The sequence below is a fragment of the Heliangelus exortis genome, chromosome 8, assembly GCF_036169615.1.
Source record: "Heliangelus exortis chromosome 8, bHelExo1.hap1, whole genome shotgun sequence".
NCBI classification, from domain to species: domain Eukaryota; kingdom Metazoa; phylum Chordata; class Aves; order Apodiformes; family Trochilidae; genus Heliangelus; species Heliangelus exortis.
In genome coordinates this window covers 16709253-16730815 of record NC_092429.1, presented here as the reverse complement: position 1 = coordinate 16730815, position 21563 = coordinate 16709253, and the positions used below count along the sequence as shown (strand labels likewise).

Below are 21563 nucleotides of genomic sequence, written 5' to 3'. Positions count from 1 at the left end.
TTCAGTCTGTGTTCTCCCTCTTCAGGCAATATTATTGCTGCTGACAAGCAAACTTCACTTTCTTACCCAGGATTCATCAGTCTTCCCATTTTGCATGTACCAGTTTCTCAGCAGCTGGTGTGGCTTGGGATGATAGGCTATGAGATACAGACTGGAAAACTTAAACTGGGGTGATCCTCTGTTGCTTTTCCACAGTTCCGCTCTGCCCACGAAGACAAGTTAATTGTGTTCCCAAAAGCTTTCTGAAAAAAAAGATTGCAGAATCTTGCAGGGCAGAAAAGATGGAAAATCGTGATTAAATTCTAGTAGCACCTGTGGATCAATGCAATGTACCAAAAAGAAATTGAAGGGCTCTGGTTTTGCAGCAGAGCTGTTTGCCTGTGTTGGGCCATGCCAAACTGCCATCCCTGGGGCTGCCTCTGGCCTAGAGGACCTTGTCCCTTGGCACAATTTGAGAGTGTTTGTTTCAGGTGAGTTGTGGGGTAAATGGACATACAGCTTCTACTCAGGTTGTGGATAGGCTCTCTGCCTCATTACCAGAGCCTTCAACTACTTTTATAGAATTGAGCAGAACTTGCATTCCTGGCCCTTTGACAACAGTTGGCTTATCTATGAACTTCTGCAGCTCTGTCTTGTTCATTCTTCTTAAATGTATAGCCAAGCCAGAAAACAGAGTATTTTGAATCATAAAAGATTTCAAATTAAAAAAAAACAACAAAACATGTTTTTAGCGGCCATGAATTCTGTGCTCAAAACAGAAATCTGTGTCACACATACCATAGGAGTGTGATAACTATTGTGTCTGTCTCTATGGAAGCCTCAGGCAGGATAATCATTGACTTGCCAGCTTCTTCTTCTGACTTTTCATACAATTTTCATTCACAATTTTATTAATACACTGGATGTGAAATATGAATTCCACGATTTCATTGAGCCCTAGTTAGATAGGTAAGGAGTGTAAAGAAGATTAAATGACAACTTCTGGGACTTAACTGCTAATAAAGACAACACTCCTAGAGCAAGGTCAAAGTTTGTAGCTAAAGCATGATGTAACCATGAGTGAAGTCCTAGCTGTTTTTCTTCTTATTACTAGCTATTAATTTTCTTTGTAAAGCAGCAGAACAGAGTTCTTAAACTGCCACAGGAATGAGTATTTTAATAAACAATTAAAATTTAAAAATTAATTGTATTAGAAGATCCAAGATTATTTCTAATAAAGAATATAACTCGAGGATTTCAGCAGATAATTAGAGCATTCTGTGAAGTGACATTTGTACCACTGTACAGGTGGAGAAACTAAGGCATGCTGAGTTTAAATTATATTTGTCTTGGGGCAGAGGGTAGACTCAGGGCTATTTGTTGTCAGTGTCCTCATTAGGAAAATGGTCTGGTACCTTCACTGTGTGAATCCATTGTTTGAGTTTCCACTAAAGCTTAGCTGCTCCAGATTGCTTTATTTAAAGGACAGGGTGAAAGTATTCAAAGCTTGTGTCAGCACATATCCAAAAGACCAGGACAAGACAGTACTACTGAGTTAGGCTGGAGTTTAAGTTCTTTTTATAAAGTCCAAGCTTGGATTTTTGCCTTAGGCTTGGTCTTCCATTAGGCAGAAGTTGAAAATGAATGGGAAAAAAAATCTAGCTTTTGGATATCTGGTTATAGAGTATAGGGAAGCACAATGTAATTTCTTTATAGATATTTGTAATTATAAAAATATACATTTGATGTATATGTATGTGTATATGTGATGCACACAGCTTCACTCAGCAAGATGATGTGTCCCACACTTGGTCTTCATTGGGGCAGCTCACAGTTTCATTTTCACAACATGTCTGCTGATGGCTAAATCTCACAGTGGAATAAATTATTAAAATTAAGTATCATGCCCCAGACAAAATGAAGGTTGTGTTCTGGCCTTTTTAAAATGTTGTTTTGAAGACTTTTTTCCAAAGCCATAGCAGTGAGTAGAAACACAGTGATACTTAGGGAGCAATAATGCTTTGGAGGAAGCCATCCGAGACAGGGCATGGGTGCTAAAGGGAGTTGTTCTTTATTGGCCTCTTGCCATATTGTGTTTTCATTTTGCCATCTTAGGGCATCTTTTCCTATTTATAAACCAGAGAGAACACTAGTAAATAGTCTTAAATATTTTTTTTGGCATTTTTTGATTTAAAAACTGAAATAATTTGTGTCTGTGTTACCGAAAGGTGAACATATGGTGACAACAGTGTAATGTTAACAATACATCTGGCATAGACAGGGTTATTTTCAGACTCTGCACAACATATGTATCTTTATGCTAAGTAGGTGGTGCTGGGAAATTATTATGATTTTGATAAAGTAAATCTGGAGTTTATTCTTACAGTTTCAAAAATAAATATACCTAAATATCATGACATTTCAATCTGAAAATACTTGAAATGCGTTATTGCACAAATTCTGCCTTGCCTAAGTAATAGAAAATCACCACTTTGATTACTGGTGACCTCATCATATTAATCTTAATTGGATATTTTTACATGTCACAAAAAATACGATGAGTTGGAAGTGGGCATTTTCATGTTCCTGGGCTGGCCCATCAGCCCTCTCATCACTCAGAAGCACAGTGTATGGGTGGGAAGGACTCTCCAGTTCAATAAGCAGATTCTTAGCATCTGTGTTATTTTTTTTTTCCTCCACCAGAAACAAATGCCAAAGTTTTATCATATAGGGGTAGTATGAGAGGAAGTTGAAGGACATTTTCACTGATAATTAGGCTGATTAGATTCTGATAGATTAAAATTTTACATAAACTAGAGAACAACTGTAGCAATGCTTTTACATATGATACTGTTGCAGGTCAGTCTTACAGAAAAACCTTGCCAGACCTCACACCTCTCTCAAGTTTTTGTAAAACAAAAATATTTCCTCCCTTTCCATCAAGTAATTACTTCTTTCCTTCCCTAGAAGCAGTTTAATGCAAACATGTTTTGGTAAAAAGACAGAAGTTTTATGAAACTGCCCAGGAAGAGGGTTTTATGGGTGCTACTCAGCAAGTAAAATTTTTCTTTAGATTTGGTAGCCTTCTCAATTGCTTTTATACCCTAGGAATGTTTTTAATAGGCAAGTGAAAGTTGTGAGAATTAAATCAAAGAAAGGAGGGAGTTAATCCTTTGTGATTTCCTGGTGAAAATCACTGAATAGATCCAAAAAACTCTTGGATGTCTACAAACATGATTTTATTTTATTTAAAGTGTCATGCTTCAGCTCTTTTCCTTATTCAGGCAACAGAATGAGTAAGAACGATGGATGAGAAATCACTCACGCAAGCAAATAACCTTACTCACAAGAACCCTTTTAATAGGACTGAATGTCTGTGTTAAGTTGGTAAAATGGAGGAAGCAAGAGGAGTAATGTGAAATGCAAAAGCAGATCACACGCTCTTGGCTTGAGATTTAAAAAGAAAACAAAGTCTTTAAAGAAGAATAAGTGATAGAGTGAAGAGTTTAATTATTCGTCATTTCTGTATTTCTAAGAAGAAAAAAATCCATGTTCTTATTACTCCAACAAATATCTGGTTTATTCCTTTCACTTCATGAAAATATGGTTCACATATTTTGGGTCTCTGCCACCAAACCACAGGCTGTTCTATGGTTTGCACTAGATTTTGGATGACTGACAAAACTCACTGAAAAACAAGTGTTATTTGTTTTCCTGTGCCTAGTATTTAACGGGAAATCAGGAGGCTAAATTTCCAATCATTGGTTAAACAGCCCCAGATGTGAACACAGTGCTCTGCTAGGAGAAGAGTGAGAAAGGATAGAAATGCATGATTAGTGATAGATTTGGTATAAATAGTGACTTTTCACTATTCGAAGTATGAGCAGTAGATTTTCAGTGTTGTGTAATGGTGTGAAGAAGAAGTTAAAAGGATGTTTCCACTAATATAGAATCCTGAGTGGGGGGGGGTTGTTTGTTTGGTTTTGTTGCTTTTGTGTTGGGTTTTCTTTTTCCCTAAATCTTCATAGTTCTACTCAGGAGCTGGAAATAATCCTGTAGTTGCCCTTTTCCACTTGGCATAATTCATACTCCTCCTTCCCCTCCCCAAACCATTTTCTTGCCTTTTGAAAGAATGTGAAAATAGCACTAAGTGTCTAATTAAAACAGTGTTTAGTAAACAGTAACTCATTTTATGCTTTTCACAATAGTAAACGTCCCAGGAGAGATTGTCTCATGGCCTGATTCAACCCCATGCAAGATCCTGCATTTCTGAAGTCTGTATAACTGGTTTACTCCCAGAAATATCAGAACTTCAGGCTATGTATGGTGGTTGTTCTTACATTCTTGTCAATAGGGTGGAAGGATTTTGTCAGAAGTACAGCTGGCAGAAAATTACAAGGTGGTAAATGCATATTTGGAAGTGATGCATTGTCCAAATTCAGTAAAAGGAGTTTAAGGGTACAGTAGCCCTAGTAAGGCATCTTTAAATATCTAGAGGGGTTCTGTTTTCTGTTTTCTTCTTCTTTTTTCATTTGAAGTGTGCTTCAGCAAGGTGTCAAAGAAGGGAAGTGATATTTTTGGCTTAGAAAGCAAGATATAGTATGTGAAGCAGATATGCAGTGTATAGTTAGTCTCTATGTAGCAGCATGATGTCTCAAAATAGGGCAATTTTGTTATATATAGGTGTCCTCTGCTTTTGGTATAAGCATTTTGGATTGGACAGAAGTATTAAATACCAGCTTGCTAGTGAATTTGAAGTAGCAAGGTGGATCATTGTGCCTTAGTTTCTCCTGTCATGGAATGTTCAAGTCCTGTACTTTTCTGGAGCCTGGTTTGCAAAGAATATTGCCATATAGTCCATACTAGATCTTCCTCTGTCCCAGGTGATTTAAACCATCTCAAAACTCAGGTTTTATTGCTTGATGTTTCAGCTTCATAAGCAGGCAGGAGGCTGAAGGGCCCAGAACAGGCATCTAGGATGGTCTTTTCCCTTCTGTAGAGTCATGGCTCCTTCCCTTCTTTGCTTGTTTCAGCAAATTGGGTTTAGATAGTGGAAATTTACAGAAGCAGGCAGTGGATATTGGCAGTGTATTGGTGTCAGTGACATGGAGATAATAAATCGCAACAGGTTGTGATACTGTGTCATTGATTCCAGTGAAAACTATAGCTATTGCACAGATATGCTCTTCTTCTACTAAACTGAGTCTAACTTAAACCAGAATCCCTGGAAAGCTTCTGCTGGTTTATTTTGTTCAGATCAAACAGGTGTTACCTTGGGTTAATTAAGATGTTGTTAGATTCAAGTCAGATGAGTGGACAATTACTTGTGTGCAATCAATAAACCCCTGCTGAGCCCTAAATTGTGGTAACAGATTTCCCTTTCACAATGATTTTTTCATTTCCTTTTAATCATTCTAGTAACCATTCCATGGGGGGTTGAAAGTTGCACTTGCTTTGACAGTTTCAGCTTTGATGGGAAGCACCAGGATCTTCAGATATGTGTGCAGGAGATTCTGCTTGCATCCTGAGAAAATGCTAAGCTTAATTCTTATCAAAATCTTTGGTGGTTGGTGAACGTAGCATCTCCTAGGAAGCAGAATTAAAATCTAAAATGTGACTACGATAATGCTGTTTCTTTTACATATTTGTTTTTAAAAAATGTGAAAACTAGAAGTGGAATTTTATGATGACCAAAAGTGGTTCCAAGAACTCTAAACTGAAAAGGAAAGATTGCCACTGCCCGGAAGCATCCCACCTCCCTGGCTGGTAAGGACTACACAAAGCTGATAGGCAATTCACAAATGTTGCAGATAAACACCTTTCAAAGCAGCATGTTTCTTAGTCACTTAACAAACACAATTGTTTTCCTGGTGGTTATGTTGTATGTGGACTTAGGAACAACAAAAGATATATTTTTGAGTATCTGAATACCTGATATTTCTCCATGGCTTTGGTTTTCCTCTGTAACCAAGATGTATCAAAGTAGTTATCAAAACACCAGCTGAGCCTGAACCCCATCTGAGCTGCTTTGAAAGTCAGTTCAAGTTTTTAAATTTTATTCTGAGCAGATTTACTACTCTTCTAACCATTCTTCCAGATGTCTGATATTTCACATAGCTAAAAGTATGATGGATGCTGTTTTTATTCTGCTAGTATATTTACCTCAGCCTTGGCTTTATGGGTGGCTTTGTTGGTCCCTTGTGCTGGAAGGGTTTGGGTGGGTAGTGATGTAGCTGTGCTGTGAGGGGAGGGATTTCTTCACACTGTGTAGCTGTGGACACTTTGTATTCTGAGTCATCTCCCAAAGGTGTCTAACTCTCTCTCAAGGCTAAATTTATGAACTTGCTTCATACTTGGGAGTTCTGAACTATAACTACGTTAAGTACTTAAGATGTCATAAAGCAAACAAAGCAAATATCTCCCCCTCCTCCCCCCTGATCAGGTTCAAATTAAAAAAAACAAACGGGCAATAAACATTTAAAAGGAGAGAAGGAAGCAAGTAAAGTGAGAAACACAAGACAGTATTTTCAGTGCACAGTGTTCACCCTCACCAGTGTATATATTTGAGATGGCTTAGAGTTGATTGTAAGAGTTGTTCTGGGGAATAGTATTTTATGCCATTTGGCACATCTGCCAGGTAGCTGATGTCTTGAACCACCATGGCAGTTTTGCAAAGGTAGTTTTTCTGTAACAGTTGAAAGTTTTCTTATGGTACATATAAAGGGCTTTTTTCCTTTTTTTCTTTTTTTTTTTTTCTTTTTCCCCTCACAAATGTATGTGTCCTTGCCTCTGTACAATGGAAAGAAAATTACAGCCTCTGTTTCCTGCAATGGTCGGCAGGGCAAGAGTGTGTGCAATTGAAATATGTTCCTAAACACGTTTTGTTCTTCAGTAGAATACTTAGGTTTTGGTAGCAAATTTGCAAAATACTGTACTTGTTCCTCATTTTCTCTTTGAAGCCTTTGAACCTTGCTGGCCATAGCCAGTATCTTGCAAACTGATTTTCCATGTCAAGCTTTGAAATTTCTTCATTTAGCCTCAGAAATGTGACAGGTCCTGTAGGTGAACTCAGTGGCAGAGGATGTTTCCAGTGCAGTCACTTTTAATGTCCCCACAACAGGAGGAAACAGAGCTGGTGCACTTTTTCCACTTTGCACCCTCTGAAAGTAACCACTTTAGGAGATAAAAGTGTGTGTGATGGCAGTTTCTTAATCACTCTGTGTAATGAGTGTCCAGATAAATATTCAGGAATATATAAATTTTTAAAACATTCTTTAGTTTTAATCCCCTGGCTTATTGTAAGTACATTAGAGAACTGCTTATGTTTTTTTCTGAAGAGTAAGTAGTTAATGTTCAAGGCAGGTGTTGAAACGGTGATGGTTGCCTTTTTTGGAAGAGCCTGTTGATTTCTTTCCAGAAAAAATAATGTGCTTGGCTCATTTAACCTTGCCTTAGGTCCGTGTAGTAAAAATCTCAACATTGGCAAGCACGACAGAACTCTGCACTCTTTTTAAAAACCTGGTAGTGGAACTAGCGTTTCAAACAGACTTTAGTATGCGATTAAAAAAAAAATAAATTATTATAGGTTTCGTGTTTATTTAAAGAAGTTTACTCATGATAATCTAGTGAGGATGTTTGTGCCATACTTCTTAGTTGATCTTCTTTCTGTCAGTTCCTCCATAGCAGAGCTCAGTAATTTTGGGGTTCATTAATAGGATCTTTCTCGCAGGAAGACGTTTGTCATGCTGCAGAGTGATGCAGAAGGTTTCCAAGTTTTACTTAGTAATACATGGAAAATGAAGTGTATTCTGTGGAAGAAAGCTGTTGTGTTAGCAGAAATTTAAATATCTCAAATATCAAATTAAAAATACAGTGAAAATTAGTTATTGCAAGCTAATGCATTTCTTTGGTCAATATTTAGAGGGAATAACTTTTATCTTGCAGTTTCCTCAAATGTCCTTAAAGAAGTATCAGTGTAACCTTTTCTCTGATGCTGACCAGAAAAAAAATACCAGAAACATTTTGAAATAGTGCAAGTGAAAAGCAATTGCTTTACTTATTGGGTGAACTGTAACATTTTTGAAGTAGTTAAGGAGTTTTGTTCCTGAGGGTGGAGTGCCAGCATCTCTTCAACATCCCTGCAAAATATTAATGGGTCAAGTCCTTAAATCCTAAAATTTTTATGCATGGGAGATTTTCTTTTAGTTAGACCAGGGCTCTAAAAAGATGTCTCACATGTCCAAGTGGTGCTCTGTATCAGATCTCTGCATGACCTGTCTTGTGCTTTTGTCAGTGTACTCTCCATCCTATGAGACTGCACTGTAAAATTTAATATGTTAGCAGCATTGGAGAGATGCCTTTTAAAACTAATCCATGGCTTTTTCAAGATACTTTGTAGCTATCTTTTTTTAGTATTGTAGATTTGGGGCAGGGGACTTTCTTAATGGCAGTTTGCTTTCTTATTTGAGAAGTATACTACTTCGATCATTGTGTATTCTGTGTTACAATGAATAAACCTTTTTAATTTAAAGGAACTATTTTATGGTAATCACATGATAAACAGTAAATAAGGAAGATCATTAAGAGTTTAAACATGCTAGTTTAAACTTTGAAAGCCATTCTGGCAAAAAGATTTCTAAGCTGTTTTTTTTCTGAGGTCTCTGAATTACACGATCCTTCTCTTAGAAGAGAGTATGTGGTATATGAATAATAAATGCTAACGTAATAGCTAGAGGCACAACTTTTAAATTCTTTCTATGTGCCAAAAAGTGTAATTTATATGTATATTTTGACAAATATTTGTTGGGGCTAAACAAACTGATACATAACATTCTGAAATAGTGCTGTGAACAATAGCTTCGGGGAAGGTAAAGTTTGGTGACTTCAGATCATCTCTGCTAAATACTTGCTGTTGATGTATTTTGTTGCTGAAAATATTAGAGAGGTTTGTGACCATTATTGTGCAATAACATGTAAGGAATAAAGCAGGTTAGAAATTGTTACAGTGTATTTTTCACTCTTTGGATCTTGTCATTACTCGTTTGGGATTTTCAGTTATGAAAAAGTCCCATCCTTTTGTTCCACCCAAGAAGTTTGGGTTACTAGAAAGACAAGGAGGGGGAAAGGGAAGGAGAGCAGCAGAGTGACTCAGACATCTTCCTCAGCTGCTCTGGGGACAGCACAGAAATTGGTGGTACTTCCACGAAGTCTTGTCTCCTGCAGCACTTTGGAAATAGGGGCTGTGTGTGATACCTGGGCAAATGCTACTTCCACTCTGCTACAGGGAATACTGTCCAAAGGAAATCTTCACTGATGTGTTCAAACCTGAAAGCTCATTCTTCTTGCTGTGCCTTCTTACTCAAGTACATGTAATTCTTGACTTGATGTTTTAGATCTTGGTGCAAGTGTGCGTGGAGGGACCAGCCTGGGAAGGGCATACAGACCCCAATGCTCAAGCACCTTGAAGAAAGAGACAGTGTGGGGATGGGTGGTGGTTCCTTGAGGCTGGGCAGATGAACGAATGCTTTTCTTTCACCTCTCACTATAGGTACTTCTTGAGAGCTGGCAAATGTTCTGGAGGTGTTTTCCCCATCCCTGCACAGGGACAGGATTATCAAAAGGCTGCTGTTGGGATAATCTTGAGTTGCAGCAAATCTGGAATGACTTGTTTATCTTTCAAAACCAGTACAAGTTGATGCAGGTCCTAATTTCTGTTTGACCCTGTGCTCTCCTTTTTTCTTGGTGATGCCGTTGCCACTCCAGTGAAGTTGTATTTAAAAATCTTAGGCTTTGCTGTTACAGAACCCATTGCACTTCTACTTACTGCTTTTCCATTTTGACCATTTTAGTTTTGACAACTTTTTAGTTTCTCCAATTAAAAGGTGAGTTAATGTAACCTCTTTATAAGGATTTTTCTAAACATGTAACTTGTCTGCTTTATGAGATAGACTAAACCCTTTCCTTATTATCTGTAGATAAAGCAAGAGTAAATATCTTCCCTTTCTCTTAGTGTTTCTCTTTCCTTATTCTGTGTTTCTCTGTTGGCCCTATCTGCCTTTGAGCTTGGACTCCTGTTCTTCCCGATCTGGGAATTAATTCAATGGTTCCCAGTTTAATTGAGCTTCATGTCCTTCTCTTGCTTCAGTTCCTCAGACCATCTTCTTGCTTACTTCTGTCTTAATTTTCCTTTTGTCTTCCAGCCCACCCCAGGCCCCCAAAGTTCAGTTCCCTTTGCAGCACTGTTGTACCATTTCTTGAGCAGTACGACTTCAGAGGGTGGCTCAGAGCCCTCTGTTTGTCAGCTGCCCCATGCACCCCAGCCAGGCTGATGGGTACTTCATTTTTTAAAAACACCCCTGGAGAAGGAATCATTATGAAGATGTTAAAGCACGTGAAGTTCAGGCTTTGTTTGGAATAAACTGTAATCACATTCAGTGAATGCATTTGGATGTGACAGATCACACTGCTTAAGCATGCTGTCTGTGTGGATAAGTGTATCACATTAAAAATATGTTTTTATTCTCACCAGGTGTCTTTAGGTTCCGTTGTTCAGTTTGAGAAAGGAAATTTCTCCTTGTCAGCAGAAACAGAAGAAAAGCTTTTTCCTGAGAAAAACGAACATCTGCTACAGTGGGCCCAGAAGGAATATGGAGCAGTAACATCTTTCACTGAACTCAAAATATCAAGAAATATTTATATTAAAGTAGGAGAAGGTAAAAAACAAAACTAAAGCAGCAGAATTGTTAGGCACTTCTAGCTGTTGAGAATAAGTCTTGCTTGTAGTATTATTTCCCCACTTAATCTTCAAATACCTCTCACTTTCCAAGAGATGTGATATGAAAAGGGAGGGCAGAGAAATAAGACCAAGTCTAAAAACCAGATCTTGGATTTAGGCAAGTTTTAATGGATTCTGGTGTCATAATTTTATGTTTATATATGTGGTTGTAATTAGTCAGAATCTTACAGGAGTCAAAGCTTCACCTTTTAAAAGGAGCAAGGCGCTTCATAATGATTGTTTGGGTGTCTTGATCCGAAAGACTGAAGTGGAAAGTAATTTCTAGAAAAACCCAATATATATATTTTTTCAGTATTTGCTTTTATAAGTATCCAGACTACTTTGGGCAAAGCATTATTGCTTTCCTCACCAAAGCTGTCTTAATCTGTTGTCCTTGTTTATTTTCATCCCTAGGAGAAAGACTTCCTGTCCCTGTGAGGTATATGCCAAATTCATCAGGTGGTTTAGGGCAGGTGGAAGAGGACTCCCATTCCTCAAAGATTTCACAGGTCCCTTTTTAGGGGAATTGGGTTGTAGCCCCGTAGCTGAGCTGTGTTGGAACAACTTAACAATATGAGTCTCTGCAGCACCTTCTGGCTCATGCTTTCCCTCAGCTGGCTGCCAGTCAGATAGCACATAGCTTGTCTGCTGGGGGGAGTTGCACCTCAGCTGGTCATTAGCCTTGGATAACACAAGAAAAATGGCTCTTCTCTACATGTTTGGAAGAAGGCAGTCAGTTTAGGAGGATTTATGCTCTACTTAGCTCAATTTGCATTTGTTTTCTGGAAGATATATAGATAATAAAAGGAAATTTACAGGGAGAACAGGTTTTCCTGGATTATGCAGGGTGATTTGGGGTGAAATTTTGTTTTTCACAGATACGAAATGTTTTAAGCTGTCAGTGTTCTTCACCTAATGGTCTGCAATGCAGTGTTGTTTTTATTATCCGAAGATGTCATCCAGGTTCAGGCTAAAGCAAACATCTAGGTTTATGCTAAACAAAAGCAGCAAGAATAAAGGCTGGTAAAAGTGAACTGGAACTGATCTGCATTGCAGCATGTGTTCCAGGTGTTTTCAAACTAATTGTCATCTCTCAAGAAGTTCAGTGATGGGAAAAGAAGAAATCAATAAAAGGTTTTATTAACATCCAACAAATACTGGTGGACTCAGCGTTTACAAGCACCAGCAGCCTCATTTAGTAATACTTCAGCAGTATTTCTAGAGAAACTCCTGCATAGCCAAACTGTCTACCAAAAAAAAAAAAATCAATCAAACAAAAAAACCAACAAACCCAGCAAGCACAAAAAACCCAACCAACACACAACCCAAAAAAAATCCCGAAACAAAGCAGAAAACCAACAACACAAACTTCTGTGGAGACTTTTTCCTAACCACCTGTATCTGATCATTTGATTTCCTGAAGTATGAGGCTTGCCCCCCCAAATCAGAACATGCCTGTGTTGGTGGAATCCAAATCCTACCAAATTTCTACAGGATTCCCCTGCATGATTTTTGTTCTACTTGGCAGCAGTCTTGGATTTTAATGCCAGAAAATTATTCATAAATATATTTATTAGCTTATTAAAGTGCTCTTGGAATAGATATATGGAAGGAGTGGTCTCTGCATTGCAGAGATTAACTTTTATTTAGATATGTCAAAAAGCAGATAACATTTTGGTTGTTGGTTGCTTGTATCTGGTTAAACTATGCAGGTAAACAGGAGAGCTTTGCATCACTTTAGAATGTGTTAAAACACAGTTTAATTAGGAGTAAGTACACAACATGGAACTTGGCAGGCAACCAAAGTAGACAGTTTCTGAGAAGGCTCCTACAAGCTAGCTCAGCTGTAACCATATTTGATTTAAATTCTTGGCATAAGAATGAATGTGGGGGGGGGGAGTTATGTGTGTGTTCAGGGGTAGGGAGAGGGTCAGTTCTTGAACTGCAGCAATCATGCATGGTCCTCTGTGGAAGCCATGTGTGCAGTGTACCTGGTTTGCTTCTCTGCAGAGAGAATGATGGAATCACTGAATTCCATAAACCACAGCATACCCTGATGCACATTTCAGGCCTTTCATACAAAATTCACACTTCTCAATTTACTCAGTTACCCTCATCTTTACTCAGTTACCCTCATCTGCCAGTCTGTCAGTCATTGCCAGTGTTAATCATAATTTATCTCTGGTCATATGAAGCACTGTGTGACCAATACAGAATATAACAGCACTATTTACATAATTGCCTACATTTCAGCTTCACTCAAATTAGAAAAGTCTGAAATTGGAAGGTGTTATACTGTTCTAAGTGGTGTCTGTAGCTGATTACTGCAAACAGAAAATGCAGGCCAAAGGACAGAAAGATCTGAAGAAGGGTGATCTTTTATAGCATAAAAGTGCTTCTGAAGCCATGGTGCTCTGAAATAGCTTTTGAAGTTGCAAATGGAAGGAAACTGAGTGAGCAAGCAAACTGGGTCAGGGCCAAGTGCATCTGAATCCCCGAATGAGGGTTTGGAGGAAGGGGGCACAAGAAATGGGGTTCTTGTTCTTCCTTTGCTTTGAGTAGTGAGGGAGATGACCAAGTGCCTTTGATAATCACTGTCAGGTTCTAGAAAGCAGGGCTGCTCATGATGAAAATTATCTTAGTACATTTCACTCAGCAGAATTCAGTTTAATTCCTCATACCTCAATAAGATATGGTTGTACAAGTCAGGAAGACTTATTAGTTAGAGAAATGTTACGTAATTAAATCCAGGGCAGGTGTGCTAGCCTGGAGAGAGCCTAATTTCAAGACATTTCTTAGCTAAATATGAAAAAAAGCAACAAACATTGGGAGTTTTTTCTTGGTTTTTTTGTTTTCTTTAAGCAAACAAACAAACAAACCTATAGTCAACCATAGCAAAATACAGAGTGGGAAATGTCCAGCCTGTTTACAGACAGTAACACACTTCTGCTGTCCTGGAAGAAGCTGAAGGTTCAGTCCTGACTCTGACTTTGTACCCTGTGCACGTATCCTGCACACCAGAGTTGCTTGGTTTAATGCAATGCAGATGATTGCATTGAGTCAGTCTGGACCTGTGGTTCCTGAGTGCTGCTGAGAGCTCCCACCCTCCCTCCAGAGATCACTGCAACCCCTTCCCTGCTCATACCTTGCCATTAAATGTCAGCTGTGGTTCTGATCTCCATCATACTAAGGGCTGGTAAACAGCAAAATACACACGAAGAAGCCACATCATCAGAGTGGCTGAAGAAAATCCCCAAAGCCTCATTTATACCCATCTGGGACTTAAAAAGGCAAGCTCTAATTGGATGGGATTTTTGTTGCTGAATCAAACTTGTGCTGCCCAGGGCATGTCTTGGAGAGTAATACCTGACTAACAGTGCTCATTTTTACAAAAACCTCCTAATGATTTTAAGTTGGGATACCCAAGAACCTGTGAATGACACCTAATTTGTGTGAAATGCAGTAGACAATGTCTGTCCTCATCTGCAAAATGGAGGTGCTGCCCACAGAAACTACAGATCCCAGTGTGCAATCTGGATGCATCTTCATCTGAGCAGCCTGGCACAGGCCAAGGGAAGGCGGCTGCTGGCTGCTACCCACAGCCCCACGAGTGCCTTCTGAAAAGTGGGGCCTCACGGCATCTGGGCTTGCTGGCCAGAGACCTTCCACTGAGGGTGTTGCAGGCAAACTGCCTGTGATTCCATACTGGGAGTCTGTGGAGATTAGAGAGGCACAGGGTCCATAAACTGACTGATTGTTGGCTGGTTTAGTTAGGTTTTTAATTGATTGCAGGCACCTGCAGTCATTTTCTAAAGTAAGTAGACAGTCCTGAAACTAAGAAAGAAAAGTAGTGCAGTGACCAAAGAAAGATGAAATGGATCCTCTTTTCTGTTCCAGCCCAGATCTTGCTGACTGGCACGGATGAGAGTAAATACACATCGGTGAGGGGGGAAGTGAATGTGTAAATCAAATAGCCAGTGACAGGGTTAAAATCAGCTGCAGAGGAAAAGCGTGCTGTAGAGCAGAGGCCCATGCTGGGGAGCCTTGGTGCTGGGGGTGGTGAGAGCAGTGGTTCTTGAGAGCTCCAGACAGCTCCTTCCTTTAATGGAAGGTCCAGGACCAGGAACCAAGTTCTAAGCAGCGGCAAACAACAGCACGTGTGGTAATTATCCACACTCACAGGCTGTTATTTTATGGTTTGATTTGTGTTATATGGCAGCTCAGGAGCAAATACCTAGTATCTCTGTGTCTGCATGTATGTATGGATATAAATATATAAATTCGAGTTCAGTGCAGACCATTTGGGATCATTTTCCGTTCTGTGCAGCTGTGGGAGGAGCTGGCAGAACTGCAGCTGTGTTCAAGGCTAATCTGCCAGGGCACATACCAGATGTTAGAGGAATGATTTGCTTGTGCAGTATGAATAGTAACAGCCTCATGCAGCTTTCATAGATTCTATAGGAAAGACAGCAAGGTTAATATTCAAAGACTACTTTGTGTAAGATCAGGAGAAGAAACGCCCCTAATTGATTCTGCAGTGGCCGGGGGCACAGGCATCTCTGGCCTCTCTGCAGTTTCGTACCTCGCACAAATGCTCTTTAGGGGTGCAATTTCAGCTCTCATTTAGGGACTGAATGGTAACAGTGGTCTTAGCTCAGATTTTAAGAGATCATCCACAGTTTTGCACACATAATGCATTATTTTTTTCTGTTTTTTATCTTGCTAGTGACCTTAGTAGGAAATCCTTCTTTGTAAGGCAAAGGTCAAAGAGCCAACTATTTGGAATTATATTCTTACAGGACTTTGTCTTTGAACATGATCCTTGGTCCTTCTATTCATATGTAAAGTTATCTCAGAAATATGAGGTATTCTTATTTTTCAATGGAAATACTGCTTTCTGAGATACAGCAATGTAGGCTGTGCATGGGGACTTCATACCAAGTGACTATTTTTTAATTTTTTTTTTATCATTGTGTACCAGCCGATGCCCATGATACCTAGGCAGTTAGAACTATAAGAAAGATATATTCTCTGCTCTTAAACTTTCATAATTTCAGTTATGGATGTTATGGTCAGGCTTAATAGCAACAACTGATTTCATCCTTTTCTTGCTATGCTGTTTCCCATGCACAAGAGAGCTGAGGTATTTCTAGACCCATAAGAAAATATATTGAGTAAGGAAACAGAAAATACTGTTATTTTTAAAATATAATAAGTTTGTAGTAACAAGAATAAAGCACTTTGAAAAGAGAGAAGAAATTGATCATGTTTTCTATGAGTTAATTTCAAAAGAAAGAAATCTTTTTTAAAGGTGTAAGAAACTACATGCATTTAATTAATTCAGAAAGATACTCATGTATTTTGCTTCAGAGTTGTTTTCAGATTTCTCTTTGTAGGGTTTTTATTTTCATTAAATATTTAAATCCATAAGTAGAAAGTGTTCAGTTTAGAAGTATGTATTTTCCATCTGAGATGTGCTGTGTTGTTGTAACAGTGATGGCCTTTTAATGCTATGTTGATTTGTCATAAGTGCTTATGATAGACAATAGATAGACCTTTTAGCCAAGAGACTGTCATAAATTATATTGAAGTATGTGCAATGCAAACATTCATGTAAGCTTGATGCGTAAAGGTGCGTATGTTTTCTTTTTTTTTCTCCACCTCCAGATCAAGTTTTTCCTCCCTCATGCATCATAGAAAAGAATTTTCTCTCTTTAAATTACCTTGCGGGATACTTACAGCCCAAAACAGCAGAGGGGTGCCTTATGTCTAACTTAGTCCAGGAAAGAGAAGTTCATATCATTGAACTCATCACTCCAAATTCCAATCCAATCAGGTAAAGTATTATCTCAATGCACTAAATCTGTTTGAAATCAGAGCTAAAGACCTCACCTGCCTGTTGAAAATCAAGAAATCTAGCTCATAGAAAGATGGTGAACCCAGAGTCTGAGAATATTTTTGCCTAGCAGCATTGGGAAAGTAAGGAAGTGGTGAGATGTAGTGGAAGTGGAGTAGATAAGCCTAAATTATCTGCCTCTGTGTTATGTGAGTTGCAGCCCTATCCTGAACAGAGCTCTCCTCTGTGATATCAACATCATTTGAAGTCCCTCACAGTATTAAACAATGACAGCCCTGTCTTCAGGCCCTCTGGGCTTTTGGCTGTAGCTAACAGTGTGATAGGAATTTGGTTTTCAGATGATAAGACTGCAAAATTTTTAAATGGTATGTTATTAAAGTAAAAAAAAGTAGTAAGTTAAGTTCCTCTTGTTTTAGATTTTTGTGTTATCCACAGCTACCTTTACAAAGTTTGTATCCACAAAGAAACACACAGAAGCTGAGCTAGGCATGCAGGAGGTGAAAATGAAGGTCCCAAAATACACTAAGTCACAGTGCAAAATATTAGTTGAAACCTGTTGCTTGGGGTTGAGCACGTTCTTATGATATATGCCCCATATGATGGTTTGAAAGTAAAAGATTTTCTGTTGAATTAATATTTTGCACAATAAGATATTATTGATGAGTAGAAACCCATTTGCTCTACTTATTTTACTGAGATCTTGAAAATTTGGATAGTGATCATCTATTTTCCAGCAAGCAGTAGGCTGGACATCTGCCTTCTTTTCTTTTTAGAGTAAGTATATATCCAGAAGTATTGGAAACTGAATGCATGGCTTAGTTCCTCAACACACGCAAGATTCTAAGTGAAGTAATTTCCACATTTTAACTGCCTAGGCAGAGATATTCCCCAATATAGTATTTATGCATTTTTTTTTATTAACCTGCTTAATTTGTCTGTTTGCTTTTTTTAAGATATTATTTTGAACTTTAATACAGTTATAACCAGAGGAAACTGAAACAGCTATATTTAGGTGCTGTCACAGGAAAATAAGAAAACAATATTCACTTTGTAAAGCAAACTGCTAGGCATATAACTAACCTACTCTGAAATGAGTAGCACACTTGTAAACAAGAAACAGAAATATTCTATTTCTAAGAAGTTTTTCTTTCTACTGTTGTGCAAAATTATTTAAGCATATGTGGAATAACAATCTGTTTAGCACATGTTGTGTTGCCCGGGATAATCTCCAGCATTTTAATCAGCTGGCCAGACAGTGGAAATATGATGGATTGGAAGAAGGTTGATAGCTGAAAATTTCTGGCATTCTGGTCTAACTTTCTCTTTATTTTCCACATACAGTACTTTCCAGGTGGATATAATTGTTGACATTAAACCATCTCAACCAGGCGCCAAACTCGTCAGAGACGTTGTACTTATCCTCAAGTGTAAAAAGTCTGTCAACTGGGTTATCAAGTCACACGATGTCCAGGGAAAGCTCGAAGTGATTGTAAGTTAAGGCACCTTTATTTTTTGAGTGTCACCATACTGAAACAGTATAGAATCCATTTAAATGTGATACAGTGCTAGAGCATAAAGATTTCTGAGTGTTTTCTCTCTGAGCTCTATATTAAATTATTACTACATTTCAAGGAGTAAATACAAAAACTATGTATTTTTTCTCATTAACTTTTAATATGTGGGCTATTAAACTGACCAGCATATTGAAGAAGCCCAGTGGTTAGTGCAAGGGCCTATGTCTTTTCAACATTTGTTGAAGTACCCTAAGCACAGAGTTGGATGTTCATTTCTGGTTTTACTATTACTTTGGTGAGTGGATCTGCAGGTTCATCTCAGAGGTTGGAAAGATGCCTATGAGTGCAGAATGGATAATACTAGATATGTGGCACATGCCCACACCCCTTTAGAAGTGGAAACTTTTTTACTCCCTGTGATTGTAGTACTCTCTAAGCCCTCTTCCTGCCAGTACATCTGTCCCCAGGAAGTCTTTGGTCCAACTGACCCTGCCTCTCTTTAGACTGCAAATAATAAGTTTTTTAAAAGTTAAAACTAAGCTCTCTAAAGCTTTGTTTGCAGCCTTTAAATGTATAGCCTGTTTCTGTATGAAGTGAAGAGTTAGGAGCACGTTGTGCAGTTGAGCTAAATGTTTGTTCAGGTAAATTCCCACTTTCTGTTTCTATAAGAATTTAACTTTGCTTAGTAGCTTTCTCCTTTTAACATGCAAGGGCAATTCTGACAGGATCCAAAGGTGGTTTGATCTAAATCTCATCAGAGGGCAGACTGGTAGGCAGGATTTCATGCTAAATTTTGACAGTAAGAGAAATAAAAGGAAATTACTTATGGTGTTGCTAGGAAGACTGAATGGAAAAGTTTTCTATGGTGGAAGATGACATTCTCTTTTAATCCCTGATGCATCTTAATCTTACAGACAGGAAAGGATGTTCTGGTCATTCTGTAGGTTCTAAATAGTCAGCCTTTAAAAAGAAAAATCAAGGTTAGGTGCCCAGGATTTCCATGCTTGTAAGGAAAAGGGCAAGAAACAACACTTGCCTTGCTATTACTTAAATTTACCATAATTTACATAAATTTACCATTGTGTCTTTAGTCCTAAATCCCTACTTTCTCAGGATAGAGAATGGTACATTGGTTTGATTCATTCTTGGAGATAACCAAAGTACCATATTTTACATTCTTGACTTATATGTGATGAATTTTCAGGAAGAGGAACTGTAGAAGATTTCAAAATGTCTCAAGTGCTACACTTGAATTTAGAAAAGCAATGCTACTGTTCTTTTAAAAGTTTTTCTTAATAATTATTGAAAGTGTAAGTGAAAAGTGTAAGTTAAAATTGTTTCTGTAAATGAATGGTAGAAGGTAACATTTTATTTAGATTAACAAAAAAGAACATAATACTATATATGTAAATGTCAATATATAAAAGACTTCTCATATTTATGCAAGGATTTGTGAGTAACTGTTTGTTATAATGTTTCATTTATACAAATACTTCATTTTCTGAATGTGTGTTTGTTCTCCTTCATTTATAAGAGGGCTTGGGAGGGAGCTAAAGCCACCCCCATGTGATTAAAAAGCCTTTACATCCAGCATTTAGGATTCGTTCATATCTCTATTAGGCTGAAGGCCTTTCTAAGCCCAAATTTAGACAATGCATAAAAACATTACTAAACAATTAGGTAATGTTTCACAATGTTCTTTTTATTACTTGAATCAGTTCCATGCACTTCAGTTTTCCTAACTTCTTGCCCTCAGTACGAATCAGAATTTTCTTGAGGGGATTGGCAAACAGAGAGGGAAAGGTTAGTGCAAAGCTGCCTCAGACCCAGGGCTGAGAATTATTAAGGTCTAAGTTCATAAACAAAAAAATGAAAAATACTTTCTAGGTCATCTAGCTCATCTCCCAGCTTGCTATGTTTATTGAAACTCTGAAAGAGGATGGACACAAAACCAAGTAAAATGGGAATAGATGAGACAAAGCAATTGCACAAAATATGCTGTTTGCAGTCTGTCCTTACATCAGCCCTCATGCAGTGCTTGTACCTTTCAGTACTGGAGGAGTCTCTGCCACTGACATTGCTTCCTTTGGATTTGGTGTCCTTTTACAAAGCTACACTGGACAAAGAAGTGAAATTACAGAAAAAAAATAAGTGTGTCGAGGGGCAAAGACTGAGAGATGTGAAATGCACAAATCAAGCCTGCAATGCTTTCAAAAGCTTGGAGGGACTGTTCTTTACATGAGAACTCCCCAATAGTTTCTGAAATGGTCCCTCTCTGTTCTGAGTGGGTTAGTAGGTGGCTCTGATTGCCTGGTTTCATACACCATGTGTGAAGGTGTTGGCAGGGCAGGCAAGTGAAGGAAGGTATTCCTGTGAGCCATTTGCATGGTTTTGTAACATTGAGGTGTTGCAGGACTGAACATTTAAAGGCTCAGCATGGAGTAGAGAGGTATAAACAAGCCCTGGAAATGGTCAGGTGCTAGCTAGGACAGTAGAGTTTTGAGATAATATTTATTCAGCTGTCTCCTCGTGACAAAAAAAAAAAAAAAAAAAAAAAAAAAGGAAAGCAGAGAGGGAGATGCAGCAAAGTTGGGGTAGCATAATAATTCCAACCAGTCAAAGCTATGTGGTAATATGAAAATATGATAAATCATGTTAATCATGTTCACATTTGTATCCCTTGCAAAATAAAAGATTGTTTGATCCAAAACAGTAATAAGGTACTAAAGCTGGGATACTTCATGTTTCCTTTTTGTTTCTTATCTTCAATGGCCTTTGCTGGTCATTGATAACTGGTTAAAAAAGTGTCAAACCGGACACTTTGCACCTAAAATTTCTTTCACTTCAATTTTGAAGCTGTATATTAAGGATGCTGAACTGGATCATTAGAAAGAAATGATGGGAGGGAAACAGATGTAAATTATGCCATTTCATCAGGATTCTCTATGAGCTTTAGTCACATCTTTGTTCAGAAGCTCCATTACTGAGGTCAAGTAAAGAACTGCTGCTGAGCTCTGTGACACTGGGTAGCAGGTCATAGGACCACTGTCTAAAATTGACCTGGGCAAAAGAGATCAGGGTATTAAATCTTTTGATGTTCTAGAGTGAAAGAGAGTTAGGACTTGTTCATAAGCTGCCTATATGATGGAGAAGATAATCAGGCATGGAAATAAGTGTTGTAGAGCATTCAGTGATATCATCTGTATACAGAAGGTGCAGTTCAATTTCCTTGCAGAAGTAACTGAAAAGTGGGTCATCATGCATGTGTCTCCTGGTGTCTGGATGTTCTTAGTCTTGTTCTGTAGTCCTTGATGTGATTGTTACAGTGATAATAGTAAAGTTGCAAATGTAAAAAGACATACAGAGATATACATATATATATGTATTTGGCTTTATGCAAATACATGTTTAAGATGTCAATCACTGAAAAGCAAGTTAA

The 21563-nt window shown here is 38.2% G+C and overlaps 1 protein-coding gene across 2 annotated transcripts in view; it reads left to right on the top strand.

Annotated features, from left to right (window-relative positions):
- Positions 1–21563, top strand: part of TGFBR3 (transforming growth factor beta receptor 3) — a 113259-nt gene that overhangs the window by 66828 nt on the left and 24868 nt on the right. For both annotated transcript variants that reach the window (XM_071750694.1, XM_071750693.1), the window contains 3 exons: positions 10508–10691; positions 16421–16589; positions 17952–18099. In XM_071750694.1, coding sequence (XP_071606795.1) covers positions 10508–10691; positions 16421–16589; positions 17952–18099 — 501 coding nt within the window. The remainder of the gene's footprint in view (positions 1–10507; positions 10692–16420; positions 16590–17951; positions 18100–21563) is intronic.